At 37.0% G+C, this 18,498-nt stretch overlaps 4 protein-coding genes across 4 annotated transcripts; 2 read left to right on the top strand and 2 right to left on the bottom strand.

The window, feature by feature from the left end:
- Positions 1–7,537: 7,537 nt before the first annotated feature.
- BDR25DRAFT_238543 (uncharacterized protein) lies at positions 7,538–8,191 on the bottom strand (the record flags this gene model as incomplete). Its single annotated transcript, XM_033685639.1, has 2 exons — positions 7,538–7,762; positions 7,811–8,191. 2 exons carry the CDS (start codon positions 8,189–8,191, stop codon positions 7,538–7,540), a joined length of 606 nt encoding a protein of 201 aa, XP_033542867.1.
- A 3,821-nt stretch (positions 8,192–12,012) lies between these two features.
- BDR25DRAFT_360167 (uncharacterized protein) lies at positions 12,013–13,455 on the top strand (the record flags this gene model as incomplete). Its single annotated transcript, XM_033696206.1, has 10 exons — positions 12,013–12,030; positions 12,081–12,119; positions 12,175–12,235; positions 12,287–12,353; positions 12,465–12,480; positions 12,527–12,597; positions 12,644–12,807; positions 12,866–12,945; positions 12,988–13,288; positions 13,343–13,455. The coding sequence occupies 10 exons, from the start codon at positions 12,013–12,015 to the stop codon at positions 13,453–13,455; spliced, it is 930 nt and encodes a 309-aa protein (XP_033542866.1).
- An 86-nt stretch (positions 13,456–13,541) lies between these two features.
- On the bottom strand, positions 13,542–14,363 carry BDR25DRAFT_360166 (uncharacterized protein; the record flags this gene model as incomplete). Its single annotated transcript, XM_033696205.1, has 6 exons — positions 13,542–13,599; positions 13,681–13,756; positions 13,786–13,869; positions 13,908–13,996; positions 14,082–14,218; positions 14,253–14,363. 6 exons carry the CDS (start codon positions 14,361–14,363, stop codon positions 13,542–13,544), a joined length of 555 nt encoding a protein of 184 aa, XP_033542865.1.
- A 1,837-nt stretch (positions 14,364–16,200) lies between these two features.
- On the top strand, positions 16,201–17,051 carry BDR25DRAFT_306465 (uncharacterized protein). The gene has a single exon (XM_033690632.1). It carries the CDS (start codon positions 16,339–16,341, stop codon positions 16,912–16,914), a length of 576 nt encoding a protein of 191 aa, XP_033542864.1. The 5' UTR covers positions 16,201–16,338; the 3' UTR covers positions 16,915–17,051.
- Positions 17,052–18,498: the final 1,447 nt, after the last annotated feature.

Genomic DNA, 18,498 nt, shown 5'->3' with positions numbered 1-18,498 from the left:
TTACATAGAGTTTAATCTGCTCCTTATAGTGTTAGTAGGTAATTATAATAGTTGTAGTATAAAAAATAAAACCTTTTTTAAGTTATTTTCTATTAAATCTAGTTAGGTAAATTATTTAGGTAAGTAGTGTTAATTAGAGATTTAGTTTACGCGCTAGTTCTCTATTAATGTAACCTATGCTGTTTACTTCTAAGTTAATAAGAGCCTATATTAGGGCTAATATAGTTTTTTATTATAAATATATAAGAATATTAACTTAGTACTTCTAGTTATTAGTAGGGGACTTAGCCTATAAGTTAGCAGAGATCTAGTGTTAAATTAGTCCTAGGGGGCAACTTAGCCCTAGAATAAGCCTTTTTACAGGCTCCTACTGCTATAGCTGCAGCTATGTTAAGAGTGGCAAAGAGGATTAAAGCTTAAATATAAGTTAAAGCCTTTATAAAAATAAGATTAAAATAGTAAGAATCTTTAATAAGTACTAGTAGCACTACTTACGTAGACTTAAAAAAGAGGAATAAAGCAGTTTTAAAAGATATAACTATGCTTACTATACTTAAAATATTAACTTTTTTTTTTATAATCTTTATGCTTTCTAGAACTAACTAAAGCATAATTTAAATTAATTTTTATTATATTAGAGTCCTTATTTGCAACTGCGCTAGTTTAGGGGTGTATTAGGGCTTGTACAGGGAGGAACCTTATGTTATTATTATAGGTAGTAATTAGGTTTGCATACACATTAAGGTTGTTTAGAAGGGGTTCTCCTACTATAGCATGTTATAGTTTAGTTAAGAGGGAGTTATATAAGGCTATAATTAAACCTATCTTATTTAGGCCTATATTAGATGTAAGTTAGTAGAACTTAGTAAAGTATAAAGTAAAGCTTTTTTTTTCTTATTATAAAGTGTTTAGGTAACTTAAGGCTGTTAACTCTTTATTTAAGTCTCTATAAGTTACTTACAGAAACACTATAAATTAGTCTAAGTTAATAATATTCTTATCTATTAGTAAGTTAATTAAGGCTATTATGTTATAGTTAAGTTAAGAGTAGGCATATAGTAACTAAAAGTGTTTAAAAAGAAATTAGTCTATATTTCCTTTAAGTTTATATTAGAGCTTGTGTAGGAAGAAAGGTAGGTCTTTCTGTTTTTTATTAAACAGTAAGGGATTAGAGAGTTAGTTAGATTTTATTACTAAGTTAAAAGAGTTACAAGTTGTAGGCAGTGTTAGGCAGAAAAGAGTTAAGCTATCTCTAGACTTTTAGGTAGGCTTTAAAGCTAGTAAGTTCTTAGTTCTTACTACTATAACAAAAGTTAAGGCAGAAATAGACTGCTTAATAGCGCAAAGCTATTCTTTAAAGTCTTTTTAAAAAGCTTTAAAGCTTACAACATAGTAGCTTTTTTATAAAGTAAGCGCTTCTTAGAAAGCTTTTTAGCTTACTTTAATAGCTTAGAGTTATGCAAGTACTAAGCTTATTAAATTAAATTTAGAGGCTATTTTTAGCTAAGGTTTTAACACAACATAATGTTATAATTATGCATAAGTAAGGTTATAAAGCTTTACAGAGGTCTAGTTTAATTACTACGTAAGGTATTATAGTAGGTACAAGATGTTATATAAGGAATAGAAAAGTTTAGGAGGAAATTAGTAATTAAATACTTAGCTTAGAAGTCTAAGCGCTTTAAGTATAAATTAAGCCTGTTTTAGGTTTAGTTAGTGTTAAGGCAGTTTATGCTTAAGTTTATGTCTGTGTTGTGTTGTGTTTGTGTCAGACGTGCACTAATAATACTCTAGTACGCGTCTAATACGGTTATGTCTGGGATCCGGGGAGGATACCGTGACATAACTAACGCTACTACTAAAAAGTAGGTAATAGTAAAATTTATTTAGACCTTATAAATAAATAAAGCGTTTATAGCGCTAAAATAAGCTATAATAGCTAAACTAGTACTAAAGATGTACAACCTACAGCTAGATATAAAGATCTACACAGATGCATCTCTAGAAGCTAGCAGAGCCACACTCTATTAGAAATAAGAAGACAAAAAATAGCACCTAGTAGCATATTACTCTGCTAAGTTTTTAGGACCTAAAGTAGGCTATAGTATACCTAATAAAGAGCTTAAAGCTATACTAAACGCAGTAAGGGTATAGGCTATAGAGCTACACAGGATAGTAAAACTCTTCTACATTATAATAGATTATATAAACCTAGTTACATTTCTAACTATAAAAAAACTATTACTAATGCATGTAAGATAGGTAATAGAGCTTACATAATTTAACTACATTATTAAACATGTTCTAAGAGCATAAAACTAGTAGGCTAACGCCTTTAGCTAGAGACTAAATTACTTTAATAAAAAAAAAAAGAACTAAGAAATTTACCTTCTTTAAAAAAACTAATAAAAGATAGATTTATAATAAACTTTAACTTATAAAGAAACTTTACATGCTTATAGCTAGTAAATAAAGATAAAAAAACTTAATTAAAAAATATTATAAGTCCCTAATATTTAAACATCTAGAAATAGGCACCCTTTAGAAAAAGCTAAGGGCTGCTATACTATAGCAAATACTAAAAATAAAACAACTATGCACTAAGGTACTTAGAGAATATAATATCTGCAATAAAAATAATCTATAAAGGTATAAAACCTATAGGTACTTTTATTTAATTAAAGCGCTAAAGTTACTATAGATAATAATTATAATAGACTTTATTATAAAGTTACTTTTATCTAAGAAACTAGAGACAGAAAGAATGTGTAATATAATTACAGTAGCACTTAACAAAACTACTAAATACCTGTATACTTAGCCCTTAGAAAAAATAATAATAGCTAAAAAATTTATTTATAAATTAAAATAAAACATAATATTAGTATATAAATGCTTTAAAATTATTATCTTTAACTAAGATAAACTGTTTACTAGTAGATTCTAGAGAGCAGTAATAAGGCACCTTAGCATAATATATAAGCTATTAATAGCCTATTACCTGTAGACAGACAGCTAGACTAAGAGAGTAAATGTAGAAGTAAAAAGATACTTAAGAAAGTACATTTTTTATACTTAGTATAATTAGGTAGAATAGCTTCTTATAGCACAACTAGCTATTAATAATGTAGAATTAGCTATAATAAAGAAAACACTATATAAAGCTAATTTTAAATATAACTTTTACTTTACACTATAAAAAAACTAACTTATAAACTTATAAAAGTTAATAGACTAGCTAACAGACCTATAACATATATATAAGAAGTTAGTAATAAAAGCTAGATTTAGTAAAAAGATAATAAAAAAATATGTAAATAAATTATAATAACTAAGACTAATAATCTATTTAAAAGACTATGCATACTTTAACACTAAGAATCTTAAAATACCTAGACCCTTAAGGAAGTTAGTAGAAAAAAAAATAGAACTGTACAAAGTCCTCTAAACCTAGTAAGATAACTATAAACTTAAGCTTCCTCTACACATAAAGATACACCTGTGGTTCTATGTCTTTAGGTTAGAAAAGGCACTTAAAGAAGTTCTCTTATCTACATAGAGATAAAAAAATAAAGAAATAGAATATAAAGTTAAGCGCATTATAAGTAATTAAAAAAACTAAAAGAAATTCTTAGTAAAATAAAAAAAGTAGCTTACTAGTAAAAATATATAAAAACTAGCTAAGAATTTACAGAACGCGCAGCTATTAGTATAAAAGTACTTTTAGGCTTATTTAAAAGAAACTAGCTAGGTAATAAGGCACTTATATTAAAAGAAATAGCTATGTTATTACTAGATAGCAGTAGCTTTTAAAGATAAGTCTTTACTAATAAGAGCTATAAAAAGAAACAGCTCTTTACTTTAGCCTTAAAAGCCTCTATTTTGTCTAAGAAGAAAAGATCCCTTTTTAAGTACTTTACACATTAAGCTTTTAGTAGGTTTAGTAATTTTTAGATATAATCTTATCTAAAGCGCTTCTTATCTCTTACCCCTAGCATTTTCTCTTATAAATAAAGCTACTTCTAGTTCTAAGCTAATTATTTATCTAATAATGCACAGTCTTAGGCTTATAAAGCTTTTACCTTTTAAAGAAGTGTCTTTTTTTCTTTCTCTAACTAATTTTAAGTAGTGTTAGAAATAAAAGTATTACACTTACTATGCTTTTTTACACACTTAACATATTTATCTAAGGATAACATTAACACATAAGATAACTCTAAGAATTAGTAAGCACTATAGAGCTTTATTTTTATTTAATAAAAAAAATTAAACTAAAGAGTAACATAAGAACAACAAGAAAAATAAGACTAGTAAGCTATTTAAGTTAAAAAAAATAGATATTAAGAACACTTTTTAGTAAGAAAATATCTACTTTATAAATAAACTTTTACTAACATAGTTGTGTAAGCAGAGCAGCAAGGACACTGCTAGGGAGAAGGGGCAGCGTGTTACAGTCTATAGTTAGACTAGCGTAACTCCACTAGCAGTGCTCTATAATCTAGCTAGATTAGGACAGGGCTTGCTTATAAACTAGTTAGAGGACATAAAAGTAGCACACTTGCCTATAGTAATAGAGGAATGCATTATCTAATAAGAAGACAGGCCACAAGTCTATAAAGCCTAAGGGAGCTTATAGGAGCTCTTCTTAGCAGGCTCTTATTAGCTTCTACTAGCTCCCCTTAGCACCTCTAGCATATGTATATAGTTATTGCATTAAACAACCTTTAAAAGGTGTGTTTAATGTTTAGTTTATTCTTTACATAGACTATGTAGCATTTAGCTTTCTAAAGAGCTGTAATACTATTTATATATCTTACACTATATATACCTCTAATCCTGTCTAACAGGACTGTTTAACCTAGCCTTTCTACTGCTATATAAAGGGCAAACTACAATCTAGTCACTCTCTCTCCCTCTAATAGCCTATTAGCCTGTACGTAGGACTGTACACCCTGCAGGACTGGCCCCTACCTCCCGTCCTACCACCCATAGGAACACCATAAGACCCGAGTGCTTCCACGAAGCAAGGATTGTAACACCTAGTATATAAGTTAAGCACTACCTTAAGTTTATAATAAAGTTTAATTATAAGTATAATTATAAGAGAGTAGTTAATAAAAATCTAGAGGTTATCTAAAGCTAGTTTTACCTAGTAGCTAACATAAAAGCTAAGTACAGTATCTAAAATAAAGACATGTATAACTTTAATAAGTTAGGCTTTATAATAGGCTAGATATTAACTAGAGTAGTTATTACAGCTTTAAAAAAACAAAGACAGCTAAAAGTAATATAGTAAAGTAATAAAAAGTAAATAATAGTTATCTAAAGTATTAATATAATAAAGTAGGCTATTTTACCCTTTATTATTTTTAACGGCTGCTATTACCTCTTTGCCTAGTATAAAAAAAAATCTGCCTTAGAACTAGGTTATTATAGTCTCTAAAAACAGCTAGATAATAAATAAGCTTAGGCTATAGTAGTTAAAGCACTTTAATAAGTATATAAAAAAAAAGTTATAAGCGCTTATTAGCTTTTTATTATTAATAGCTATAAAAGCTATAACTTACTTAATTTCTAGTAGTACTATAAAAAGAATAAAATTATTACTATTTATATGCTTTTACACTTATTATACCTTTTACCGCCTTTTGATGTAGGTTGTTTTGCTTCTTTAAAAAAAGTATATAAACGCTAAGCTAAAAATTTTATGTATAACTAGATTACTTATATTATAAAACTTAAGTTCTTACTATGCTTTATACACACTTATAATGCAGTAATTACTTTTAGTAATATTTAAAAAGAGTTTTAAAGCGCTAGTTTAGTCTTATTTAACTTAAAATAAGTTAAAATAGCCTTTAACATTTAGTTATATACTTTATTACTACTACTACTTATTAATAATAAGCCTTAGTAGTTGTAAACTCTAAGTAATACTTTTAAATTTAAGTTATAATTAATGCTTATAAAAGTAAGAATTTAAAGGCATATAAATAGCTTACGAATGTCTATAGTAAAGGCCTTTAAAAAGGGTTTAAAAGAGGCAGCAATTATTATGCATAAGCTAGTGTTAGTGTAAAAGAAGATTATAAAGCTTTAAGTAGTAAATAAAGCTGCTACACAATATAGATTGTATAAAAGAAAGTAGATTTAAGTAAAAAGAACTTTAATAGTTAAAAATAGAGCTTATTTAACTGCTTTAAAAGAGTTTAGAGCGCGTAGTAATAGAAAAAAGCTAAAGACATAAGTGCACACTAAAGAAAGTAAGCTAAGTTAAAGGTAATGTAGGCAGTGCAATTAGACTAGGCATAACTTATGTATATGTAAGAAAGTAGTAAAAGTAGACTCTAAATAATATCTTATGTTATATTACTTTATATAGGGCTAAAGTAGGCTGTTTTGCGCTAGAATAGGGTGGTTTTAGTGGGGGCTTGGCAAAAGTGGCTGGCCAACCTGTTAGGTACGTTAGTGTTATTAGAAATATATTAGTATAGAAAAAGTAGTTTAGTAAGGTCTTAGTAAAATTAAGTAACTTAAGTGTGTAAGTAACTTGCCTATAGTGTAAGTTAGTTAATTAAATCAACTACTAATTAGTGTTAAATAGGCTCTTTTAGATAGCTGCTTATAAAATAAGCACTTAAGTAGTAAAAGAGTAGTGTATAGTGTGTACAGCATACAAGTAGTTAGAGTAGGTAATAACATCTCGTTCTTGCTTATCTCTCTATGTACAGAAGACGCGAGGGATATTTCAGGAGGCGCGCACAGCGCACGGGCATCACGTGGTGTAATCACGTGATCCCATGCCGGGCCAGGTAGATACCATACGCTGTGTCGCTCCTGCGTACAGACATTGCATATGATATAAGAAGAGAGAGATTGTTAAAATTAGATAGATTAATAGTAAAGACAGCTCTATAAATGTATGTATAAAGAAAACATTAACTAATGCTCACAACAAGCATAGCAAGTATGATGCTAAGCCTTGGAAGCACATCACCTAACTCGGTATTGTCACGTGACCCGAGCGGGTCCGTTCTTTTCCTATGGGGCTGGTCTCGGTGTGCCCCTTGTCTGTCCAACCAGACCGTCGTAACAATACCATGACAAACACTATAGGTAGAATGCGTAAAGCGCAGAAGAGAGTCTATGATAGTATTAATAGACCAATCCTTAAGGAAACTTAGGGGTTTCAGAAAGGATATATTGTACTAAGGCACGTGACGTCCTGTCACGTACCTAGAGCCACGCCGAGGGCTCTCTGGGGAGAGCCTGAGGCGTATCGTAGTTTACGGTGACAATATTGCTAGTCTGTAATAGCGGAGAACCTCCCTTTCTCAGATTAGCCCTTCTCCACATCGATCACTACAACTACAGCGAAAGAGGACTTGTATAAAAAAGTTGGTATTGTCGTGCTCTCCCTGGCAAAGGACAAAAGGAGGGAGACGGTATCTACAAATTAAAATAAACCACCAAGAATCATGAAACTTGCGACTTTTTGCCTTTTAGCAAGCATTAGGCCATTCTAAACGTACTCCATCTAGCACTGACGCCACTTGAGGTACAAATTCTGTGTAAACTTAGTGCTCTCCTTTGCCATGGCAAGCATCCCATTCGCAGATGTGTTGGTTGTCGTCAGAATAGCCCTCGTATTGAAATTCAGTAATCCCTCGCTCCCGCACGGAGACCAGACGGCAAGATCAACGTCGTCATGTTTATTGAATTTTCCGGAAAAGGGGCCGTTGATATCCATTACTGTGATTGCCTAGTGCAATTAGCTGGTGTCTACTTTGGCGGGATTGCCAACACATACTTCGCCTGAATATCCTGCAAAATAGTATTTCGAGCGTATCGACGCTTTTACACTCGAGTCCAGATCTGCCCACCCTGAATAATCGGCACTGAATACGGTGTACTGGTAACCCGGGCTGAATACGATGTCAAGGGAGACCTGGCAGTTCTTGATATTATCCGACGTATTTGGGCCTAACGTCGCCATAAAGTCGTTACCAAAGTATATGGGGAGGAGTCTGCTGTCGGTGAACTCGAGATCGATGGAGCCTTGGGGACAGCCATTGCCTCCGTGAATGGCACTGATGATCTTGTAGGAAGGTGGTGAGGGGCTAGCGACGTCCGGAACTGGGCCTGCGAGGACCAGGGCCGCGAGGGTAAAAGATGTGACGATATACTTCATGACACCGGCTGGTTCAGCTATCAAAGAGGTAGGATTAGTTGGAGAGGAGAAAAAGATGTATGCTAGAAAGGATTTTGAATGTAGACGGATGGCCAAGTGCCGTTAATAGAGTTGTAAGAGGACTTAGGATGAAGAATAAATGGACGGAGAGACGTTCTCCTTATATAATGTCAAAACTTTTAGGACGGTAGTGTAGGACGTTGGCCCGGAATGTGCGTCTCTCATCCGGCATCATTAATTATCCACGACTTCTCGAACATCCCCGCACAACGTCTTCCAAGAAGACGGGCCGTGGCACGGTCCTACGGGCCGCTCGCTAGGTTCGCAATTGGTTCAGTTCTCAGACTCCGAAACGAAAATAGCACCTCAACGCCGTACAACCAACCAGGCGGCTCTCAGTAAAATCTCAGAGGGACTGACAAGGGTTCTTTCAGTTCGCCTGTCCATCCTTTCGTTACTCCCCTAGATCGCGTTTATGAAACTTTTGCATTATAGTGTGCCAATAATTTATGATTGTTGACCCATCAGGACTAATATCGTGAATTAGATCAAACTCTTCAGGTATCGATACAATTCTTACATATCCTACCAAAGTTAACCTATCGCACTCCTGGATTTGGCCACCACGGACATGGGGTGATCTGCCGATGAAATTGCAGCCGCAGAAGTGAACCGGGAAAGTCGGTAGGATGTGGAAGGAGAAGAGACAGAAGGACACCGTAGCTCTAGAACAGGACGTTTGATGTGAGCAAGGGAGAGCCGTTGGAAAACGATAAACCTAAAAATAGGACATGAGAAGCTTGTAACGTGATGGTGGAAAATGTTGTTAAAATTGGTTGGACGCTTCATATAATATATTAGAGGACCTGGTCAAGGTCGTGAATTGACGGTTCTTGGTTGATTGCTTCCCAGGGTTGACCTTAGCGAGAGGCAGGATGATCAAAGTTCCATTTAACAGATGGCTATTTCCGGGTTCGGATGGGCCTCTCTAGTCTCGTATTCCCTTATAAAAGCCAAGTTGTTTTCGAGCTTCTTCTGTCGTTTGTTGCAGTGGGCGCAATCCTTTCGTTGAACGCGCAATTAACGAACGCCTTTTCCCAAGCCTGCGCAGTTGTTTCTGGCCATTAGCAGAAATACGCGATACTATTGTTAGAATTCCGCATAGTGCCTTCCTGATATTTTGCGGCCCTGGCGAGCATATTGGGATACCTCCGCTTGTGAAGGGAGCGACTTTGTGTGTTCTTCACCTCTCTTATTTTATAGAAAAGTTGTCAATCTTGCCTCTCTATAAATTAGCCCCTGTACCTCCTTGCTGCACATCTGTAGGCTACCTACAAGCCGTGTTTGGTGCGGTAATGGGGAGCGCGTCTGGCAAGTAAACTCCAGGGGCGAACAGAACACTAGTGTAGATTTCTAGGTGTCTACCTACATAGGCATCTAGGTATGTGGCGAAAAGAAAAGATCGTGCGCTTAAAGAAGCGCCTTAAGCTTGGTGCATTAACTGTCCTAACAAGTAGAGGCAGGGAGTACGTATAACTAGATATTGTAGATTGTACAAAAAGGCAGTAACTATCTCTTTAGCAGGTTACGCTCAATGTGTCTAGTATAACTCCATATCTAAGAAGGTCTATATAGCTCTAGGCCTTCTATTAAAGTAAGAAAGTCTTCTCTCTATTAACAGTACTTTAATGTAGGGGTAGTAGAGTAGGTGTATTCTTACAAGTGTTGCGTAGTGTTTTTGCTTTCTAGGCAATGTTAGTTAGTTTACTAAGTAGAGTTTACATACACAGCCTTATATTAACTTTAATAGCACTGCATTTAGTTTAAATAGAACTAACCTAGCTTTTTTAAACCTTATATAAGTGTTTTTCTTTATAAGCATCTACTTATATATAGCTTTTAAAGTAAGTGTAAAGACGAGGCTCCGCACCACTCCGCTATCACAACTAAAAAGGTGCGAATAATCAACTAACAGTTGATTCGCGTGCAGAGTAGTATAAATACCCATCGCGTGTAAGGGCCATCTTAGTCTTACTGTAAGTAAGAAGGTTTCTTTACTAATATAGTAGATAACTAGTATACAATATAAAGTAAAGTTAAAATACTTTAAATAATTACTTTCTAAACTTATTAAAACGTTTTAAGTTTAGCTTAGAGTTATATTATATGTGTATTCTATTATGTTAACATTATATTATATATTTAAAAACTTTATAGATTACTATCGCATGTTAGACGCTCTAGACTTGTTATTTTTTAAATATTAAAAATAGTAAGCTGGATATTTTATTATTATTATTATTAGCTTTTAAACTTTTTTTTATAGCATTTTATATTGTTGTTGCGCAGGCGTTGTAGTAGGGATGCTGCGGCGCTTGCTTAGGTTCGGCGCTTATATGTGAAACACGTTACTTTAGGCATAATAGACCTTAGAAACTATAGAGAAGCTATATAATCTTAAAACCTTTCTTACGCCTAAGAGTAAGAATAATAAGCTAGAGAAGTAAGTTAATATGCATATAGTAATTAACTATTATACTAAGGGAGTAAGGTTTAAAGTTGCTTTAAAAGAGAATAATAAACTCAAGCTTCTACAGCTTTTCAAGCTCTCTTAATTATTAGCGCTTTACTAAAGCTTAGAGTAGATCTGTTACTAGTAATCAGAGTTGGCAACAATTAAGTTAATTAAGTTAGGGTGAATTACTTAATTAATTAACAGATCTAGCACGTTTTAATTAACTTAATTAACTTAATAGCATAAATAAGGCTTAACTTAATTAACTTAATTAATAGATTACGTAGCAAATTAACTGCTGTATATCTTATAGATAGTCTCTAGGTCTTTAGAAGAGATAGCATTACTACGTGGACTTTTTGCTAACTTTATAGGCTTTAAGCTAAGGCGCTTCTAACTACGTAGGCTTTGTAGGGCAGAGAGGAGGTCTGCCTTTATGCAGAGACGCCTTGTCTCTAGTAAATTACCTAGCTTAGAGAAAGTCCTCTCACAATTAGTAGCTGCCACAAGGATGCTAAGAATTATAAGGGTAAAGCGTAATAAAATAAGGTACTTATTAGCCTTTTTTATCTAGTATAAAATTAGGTTGCGCGCAAACAGAGACTTTTTTAGTATAAGTAACTTAATTATCTAGCGCTTAAACTTATTACAGTAATAAGTTAAGTAGGTGTTGTTACCTTATAGAGCAGCTCTTATAAAATCTAACTAGCTCTTAGCTGGCCCTGTACGTGCCTTCTTTAACAGAGGCTTTAGAGTACTAACAGGAGAGGCAGCGTCTTTAAACTCTACCTATAAGTGTTAAAAGCTAAGGTAGCAGTTGTCTAGCCAGCCTTTGTATACGTAGTAGAGGCAGGTAAGTTAGTAGGCAGTAGAAGTTAAAGAATTTTAGATATATAGCGCTAAGCCTAGTTAGGCAACTATTACAACTTTAAAGTCCCTTAAAGCTAAGCTGCCTTATACTATATTTACTACTCCTATACACTAAAGGATCTTATATCCCTTAGTAAACCTAAGATCTTAGGGATTTAAGTCTATTAATTAAGTTAATTAAGTAGGCACAATTTACTTAATTAACTTAGTAAATTTTGCCTAGCTAATTAACTTAATTAACAGCTATTAATTAAGTTAATTAAGTTAAGTTATTAAGTTAACTTGATTGTTGCCAACTCTACTAGTAATATAAAGCCTTTTTATTACTTTAAGCAGCAGTTTAAACTTTAGAGCATTAAGTAGCGTAAGTATAGGATGTTAGACGCCTATTTTAAGCAGTCTTAAAGACTTTTAGGTTAAGATTAGGCTTTTTTAGATGCCTTTGGAATCACACGTGACTAGTTTAATTGTACAATAATTTCCTATACTAGCTAAAAGCCTTAGAAAAATGGTATTGTTATATCAAGAGTCTATTGTATTTCTGTGCCTCGTTCCTTCCCTAGTTTCAACACCTTACAGCTCTCCATTGGAGATGTAGCCTCAAGCTAAGGAATCTTCAGGAGCGCTCGAAGAGACGAATACAATTACATTGGTTCGGGGTCATCCCTCTTATTAAAGTATAATCAACTACGAACAAACGGGCTTTGAAGATCGACGAAACCCTCCGTGGGAGGCTAGAAACTATTTCAATGATTTCGTCAAGATTTGGATGAATTAGTCAATTCTTGTTAACCCAACTGCTTTTCTCCTACCCTACCGTTTGCATATAAATTCTGGCCTAAGCTCTATATGATTTCGATATGGATTCCTATGACTCCTGGTTTTGAGTTTTAGCGAAGATTATGTGTAAATAAATCATATGACTTCGCGCGTATACTAACATCATCCAGGCTCTGGCCTGGACATCCAGCAAAGTGTCAATTATTCTAACTATTGGGCTCCTTTTCTACGATGGCGCTAGGTGCTGAAATTCACATTAGATGATGTCCTCACCGAGTTGGCTGTAGCATTCGTTATTGCCTACATATTCATTTACACCTCTTATATAACTTTCGGACCGGATTCCCACAACGCGATATAATATGGTTCTCTGTTCCTATTCACATGGCAATATACTCAGCCAAACCAAGCGTCCTGGCGTCTCACGTGCATTTCTTGTCTATTTCGATAAGTTCTAGATGGGCATAGTGGATGATGGCTGTTATTATTTCCGTTGCTCTCGGCGGAAGGTGTTTGGCAAGATTCTAGAGTTACAGGCGTCCAGCTGAAGTTGCGGACGATGGTAAGTATGCGCGAGCTGACCGTCGCTGTGGATGCGCGTACACAAATTGCATATCTAATGTGAGCGTAGCTGCCTACACCGGTGATGATACAATCTTCCTCGAGCCTAATATTATTTGATGTGTTTTGGACATTTTCGGTAACTTGTTATGTATATATCCCTCTCCCCACTTGGTCTTGGATTCCTAGCTTTCCACATACAGTCTTGATACTCCCACTTCAAATGGTAGTCGAAACTTCAAACTCTCAATGTGCCCCGAATTTGGGCCTTTACTTCAATGTTCATAGAAGAACTCGGAAACTGATCAAACGAAGTATTTCAAGCTTTTGGGCGGAAGAGTTCATGAATCACAACAAGTTTCGGGAATCGTGTAGCAATAAATAATGCGCGCTACTCTAACTCTGAACATGTCTCGGTATTGGAGGTTATGAAACGGAAGCATCTATGGGAACGAGCTCTACTGGCACCTTCTTAAAGCTGGAGATGAAACAATATAATACGACGATGGCGATGAAGCAACTTGAAAGCACCTTATAGACAAAGAGAGAGGGAGGAAGAAATTATGTCCCTTTCTTAAGAGTCTTGAATGATAGAAGTTGTCCTTGAATCTAATATCATGCCGTCTAGCAGTTTTTCAGGGTGTGATTATAGATTTTTGGCCTTTCTGTCAGGTGCTTATGACTCAACCGTACAGAGAGGGCACATTCTCATGGTACCTAACTTGACAAGACTTACGATATTAAGGTCTTCTTATTTTCTCACTCTTCGTTCAACCGACATTCGAAATGTGTAAAGAATCTCCGGTATGACTTTTCCCAGAGCACATATTGGTCGCCATCTAAGAAGATCTCACAGGCACACTCTGACCCCATACTTGTGCATTTAGAACAGCCCTGACTCGGCAAATTGCCCGAGACATCAGGTATGATACTGTAGCCACACTCCCAGCCGCTATATGCGCAATTGAATCAAAATGTACAATATGTGACTATCAACAGTAGTGTCAAGCCATCGGCTTGAAGGTTTATGTCGCGGTACCGGGACTTCAAGAGCATTTGACTTGGTCTCAGGCATATAGCTACAGGCTGCAGATCAATCAGTTGAAAATCAGAGCAAGAAAAGGATTCATGGAAGCATATAAAAGCTCTATGAAGAGATTTGACCAAGAAAGAAAGTGGAAACCAGTGTTGGAAATACTGCATCCTTCAAGAAAATAGTCACTCCTCCGATTTGTTTCCCTCACATAGAGGATGGACTGGTTTCTCTTGTCCTTCCACTTAATCTCATGGCCGTAATATGGCTGTTCAAATGCTCTAATGGAATCTTAGGGTCACTCTTTCCAAAAGCCCTGCTAAAAGCCCGAATTTCGACAAGTTGACTAAACTCTGGCATGTTTCCTCCATTATGCCTATATGAGACCCTAACCCCATGTAAATTGTTGTCATTAAGAAAGAAGGCCACCTACTTCACCTTGTGATGCTTTTCAGAGATACTCGTGTCGGTCTAAAGCTTCTCAGCTTTTGCTAAGACATCGAAGACGCCGTTAGGGCCTTGAAAGAGGAAGCGAATAGCGTGTGGATGGAGCAAAGATGTGTACGTGGCTCTTGCCTGGGTCACAGGAAAATTCAGGAGGGACGTCGGAAGATTAACTTGCTCTTGAATATTGAGAAGCTTGTAATGATGCTTCCGAAGTATGGAAAGCAATCAGATCTGCGAATGGTGGGAAAATAGTAGAAGAAGGTAGTGAAGGAGGATAGGGAAGATAGAACGGGTCATAAAGGCGGGCTAAGAGAGCCGTCAGGGCGGCTATTTAGATTATGGAGCTGATGATTTTTGAGCCCATAGAAGCAGGGTGACAACTCCGCAAATTGACCGCATGCCGGCGTTGTCCGGTGCTTGATGTGCTGTTAGAATTTCCAGAGACAGCAATTAGGTAAGAAATAATTTTTCTAAACATAAATCTCCAGAAAATCCAGACACACGCAAGCGTAACTCGGTCACACGGAATCTTAACCAAACAATAGCAAACACTGAAGTGTTCACAACATATACTGCCCTCTCTCACGAAACAGTTCAAATGCAGAACAGTTATTTTCCATAAAATGGCTGGAAATAACGATACCCAAGCTGCCATATTCTGGGGCACAATTAGTTTCGTAGATGTCGCACGTGACAATTGGAGCAGGTGAAACTACGTCACATGACGTAGTATTTCACCCCAATATGGGTCAGTGCAGCAGTAGTCGCCCTTTTAGTACTAGTGTCTTTTCCTTATCGATACTAGCGTCATTTTGGTCGCTTACTATATAGTTAGCTCGGAGCCCGCTCAAGATCCTCAGACTTTACACCTCTGTTCTACTTAGTTTGGTTCTCACCACCAGATTGACGACTCGCAACTCCAGCCCTCTTATCATCTATAGGCTCTAACTGTGCGATAGTAGAAGCTAGCGATCTCCTTAAACTGAAACCGTGACATAAGAGGCAGTGCCATTGCTTCTGACTTTGAAGGCGCGAGACGAGCTTTCAATGAGGTCAAAGCTATAATACGTAAGGAACATGCCGCGTAGGTCGTGCTCGATAAGTTAACAGAAGGGAATCTGATATTCGTAGTGCTCTTCTGCGAAGCAACTACTCATATATGCATACAAGCCACTGAGAGCTAGGGATTTGAATACGTGTGGCCTGGTATTTCCTATAGAATAGGCAAGAGGAGACCAAATATCGAGAATTAACGAAAGTCAATCGTCCCAGGAGAGGAGAAAGTGAGCCAGATATAAACCTTGTTCAATGTTTTGTAACTTTCGTTAAAGATCGCTCGCCAACCGCTCCGCAAATAGGTGCATAGCTATGCTTCATATCGACACCACTTCTATAATATTTTGACAAGGAAAGCACTGGTAAAACCAACCTGCCTAATTTAACCGACATTTCCTCGTGTTATAGAACCCGAATGGTAATTGCTGCCAGAAAGGTTCGGAAATCCGAGGATAAAAGCCTCCTTCGTAAGACTCTCAGGTGAGTATTTGAGACTGGGACACGAGATCTCGTTACAAAACGATGAAGATCATTCCCAGGTATCAGGGTTCGAGGTGACATCGTGAGAAAAATCGATTACATGCTGATGCCGAGCGTGCTAAAAATAGCACAATGTTGGAATTATCCTCTTTTCGGCGAGACGAGCGAAGCTCACCTAACCGCATTTCACCATAGTATTTCCCCAGGAAATGCCTTTCTAAGGGCGATTTTCGTAGCGTCTGGATCGTTGTAAGTATAAAGGAAAGACGCAGAAATTTGTGTCTTCGCACCAACTTGTAAAGTCACTTGCTTTCAATCACAAACACCACTGTCGCTTCTGGGAATACTAAAACAACGTCCCGCGATACCTTAATTCGCAATTTAGTCGAGACTGACCTATATATAATGCATTTCAACACGAACGCTCTTGTTTCCATCTTTGCGGCGGCCTCCTTTGCAACCGCGAAACCACTCGCAAAACGAGCTGATCTTCAGCCTTGGCAGCTCCAATACGTATACTCGTTCTCTCCCTCGGGCCGACCAGGAAGTTATCCCTGGCTGAGAATCGTCGCCAACGTGACGGATCCAAATGAGCTTGACCTCGGTACCAACTCCAACAACACCGAAGTAATTCTCCCAGCTGGCGGCCAAGCATTAAACTGCGAGGCCAAATGGCTACCCCCAAATACCCCTTCCAATCACTTCTGGCCGTGTGATGCCGCCGGGGATGGGTACTGGACCATGGAAGTGGTTGCCCCCAGTGATGGGAAAGGATTGTCGACGGAGGACTTTGATTTGAAGTTCACTAGGGTAGCACAGACGATTAGCTTGGGGAGCTCATTTACGAAGAAGTATGCCGGCCAGGCAAATTTCAAGGTTGGTGGGAATATGAGGGGATCGTGTGGCGGGAGTGGAGTATGTTCTTGGGGTTTAAAAGGGGAGAATACCCCGTATCCGATCCAGCAGACGGAGATCTCGTAAAAAGGTCATTTCAAATGACGAGGCCAAAACTTGTGCATTGAATAGGTAGGGGGGCATGGAATACGTTTGCCAATCTGATAAACGAGCTTGCCGTAGAAAATTGATAATTCTGTGAAAATTTAATCTCATAAAGTCTGATAACATACCACAATCGTTTTCAGCTTTTTTGTCATGGAGGGTCATATGAATCAGTTAAACCCCATTTTTGAAAGACCAATTCTCAAATCTATTGTGGTGGTATAGACCAAGGCTTAGAGAGCTAGCTACCTTGGTTTGAAATATTTTAATTTGCTAGTCTTGGTAGGTTATGTAAAGCGCGTAGTACAGTGAGAAGCAGGAGAAGTCGAAAATAGGTACTCGATAACTATCGTATCGTTCCCGGAGGTGGGGGCTCTCGCCAATTTCCACGTGACCTCTCACTGGCTCATTGAACCGCTAACAGATCGCCATTCCACAAAATATCCGGATCGTCAACCTGTACTTCGATAATTCCCAATGCACATCTGGATTCTTACTCTACTGATTTGTCTCGTTCCTCTCTCCTCGGCGCAGAATATCACAGATGGCTAATAATCCCCTCGCCTGCGATCCCGACTGTGTTTCAACCGTGGAAACGCTACGACACTGTTGCTTCTGAAAAATGGGCTGACATCCCTGATCCTTTACCTTCTTTAAAGAGCAGTAATGTGGGACGATTGCAGCGACTTAATACTCAGCCCGGACGCTCCGTTTCATAGTTCAGGCACGCCCGGTCAGGATGCGGGTTACTGAATGGAGGAAGCCCAGAAGGTCTATGGCTACCTTGCGACTGTATGTGGTGTTATTGTCAATGATAATTCTCCCTCAGCTTCTCTGCAGCTTCGAGGAGTGGGACTGTAAATATGGCTTCCTTAAATGGGTTGCTATGAAGAACGACCGCTGCGGTACCGACAGGTATGGCCCAGAGCGCCTTCTCCTTGCAGTTCCAAGCTAATGAGGTTAATTAAATAAGTATTTCGAAAGAACCAACTAACTCGAAACCAACGTCTGCAAACGAGCAGTCGCATTCAGCCCTTACCCATGACGCTATTGCTGGCGCTACTGTTGATATCTCCTATTAACACCCTTAATACCGACCAAACCAAGGCAAAACGCAGCAAGACGAGAACCATATTATAAAAGATGTTCTGCAAAGGTCGGGAAAAGCGATGCGAAGCGCAACAGAAATGTGAAAATAGATGGAACAGATGCCAAAAGGCATGAGTTAGCGACACCAGTAAACACTACAGAATTGAATGGTGAAGGAACAGCAGGGGTAAAAGTTGAAACTGTTCCGCTTCCAGACTTAGTAACCTGCTTGGAGGATGAAAACCGTTGTGTTGTTACACTGCGTCCGTTGTGCTTCCACCAACGCTCAATTCTAATTCCAACTTCCACCTAAAAACAAGGTGTAAACAAGATGTCGAGACTCGATCTTCATTCTAATAACAATTTGTATATCTTGGGTCAATGCTTCGTATATCGTGTTGTTGCCGTCCTATATATTGACCTTTGTGACTTCCTGTGCGACAAGCCAGCGAAGATAGAGTTTTGAAGGCAACTCGA

Source organism: Lindgomyces ingoldianus (genome assembly GCF_010093535.1).
Source record: "Lindgomyces ingoldianus strain ATCC 200398 unplaced genomic scaffold BDR25scaffold_36, whole genome shotgun sequence".
NCBI classification, from domain to species: Eukaryota; Fungi; Ascomycota; class Dothideomycetes; order Pleosporales; family Lindgomycetaceae; genus Lindgomyces; species Lindgomyces ingoldianus.
The sequence above is the reverse complement of the archived record's forward strand: the minus strand, read 5'-3'. Positions and strand labels throughout refer to the sequence as shown.

Bases quoted from the DNA above. Each gene is read 5' to 3' on its own strand.
- BDR25DRAFT_306465 (XM_033690632.1), top strand. From the start codon at position 16,339: ATGCATTTCAACACGAACGCTCTTGTTTCCATCTTTGCGGCGGCCTCC.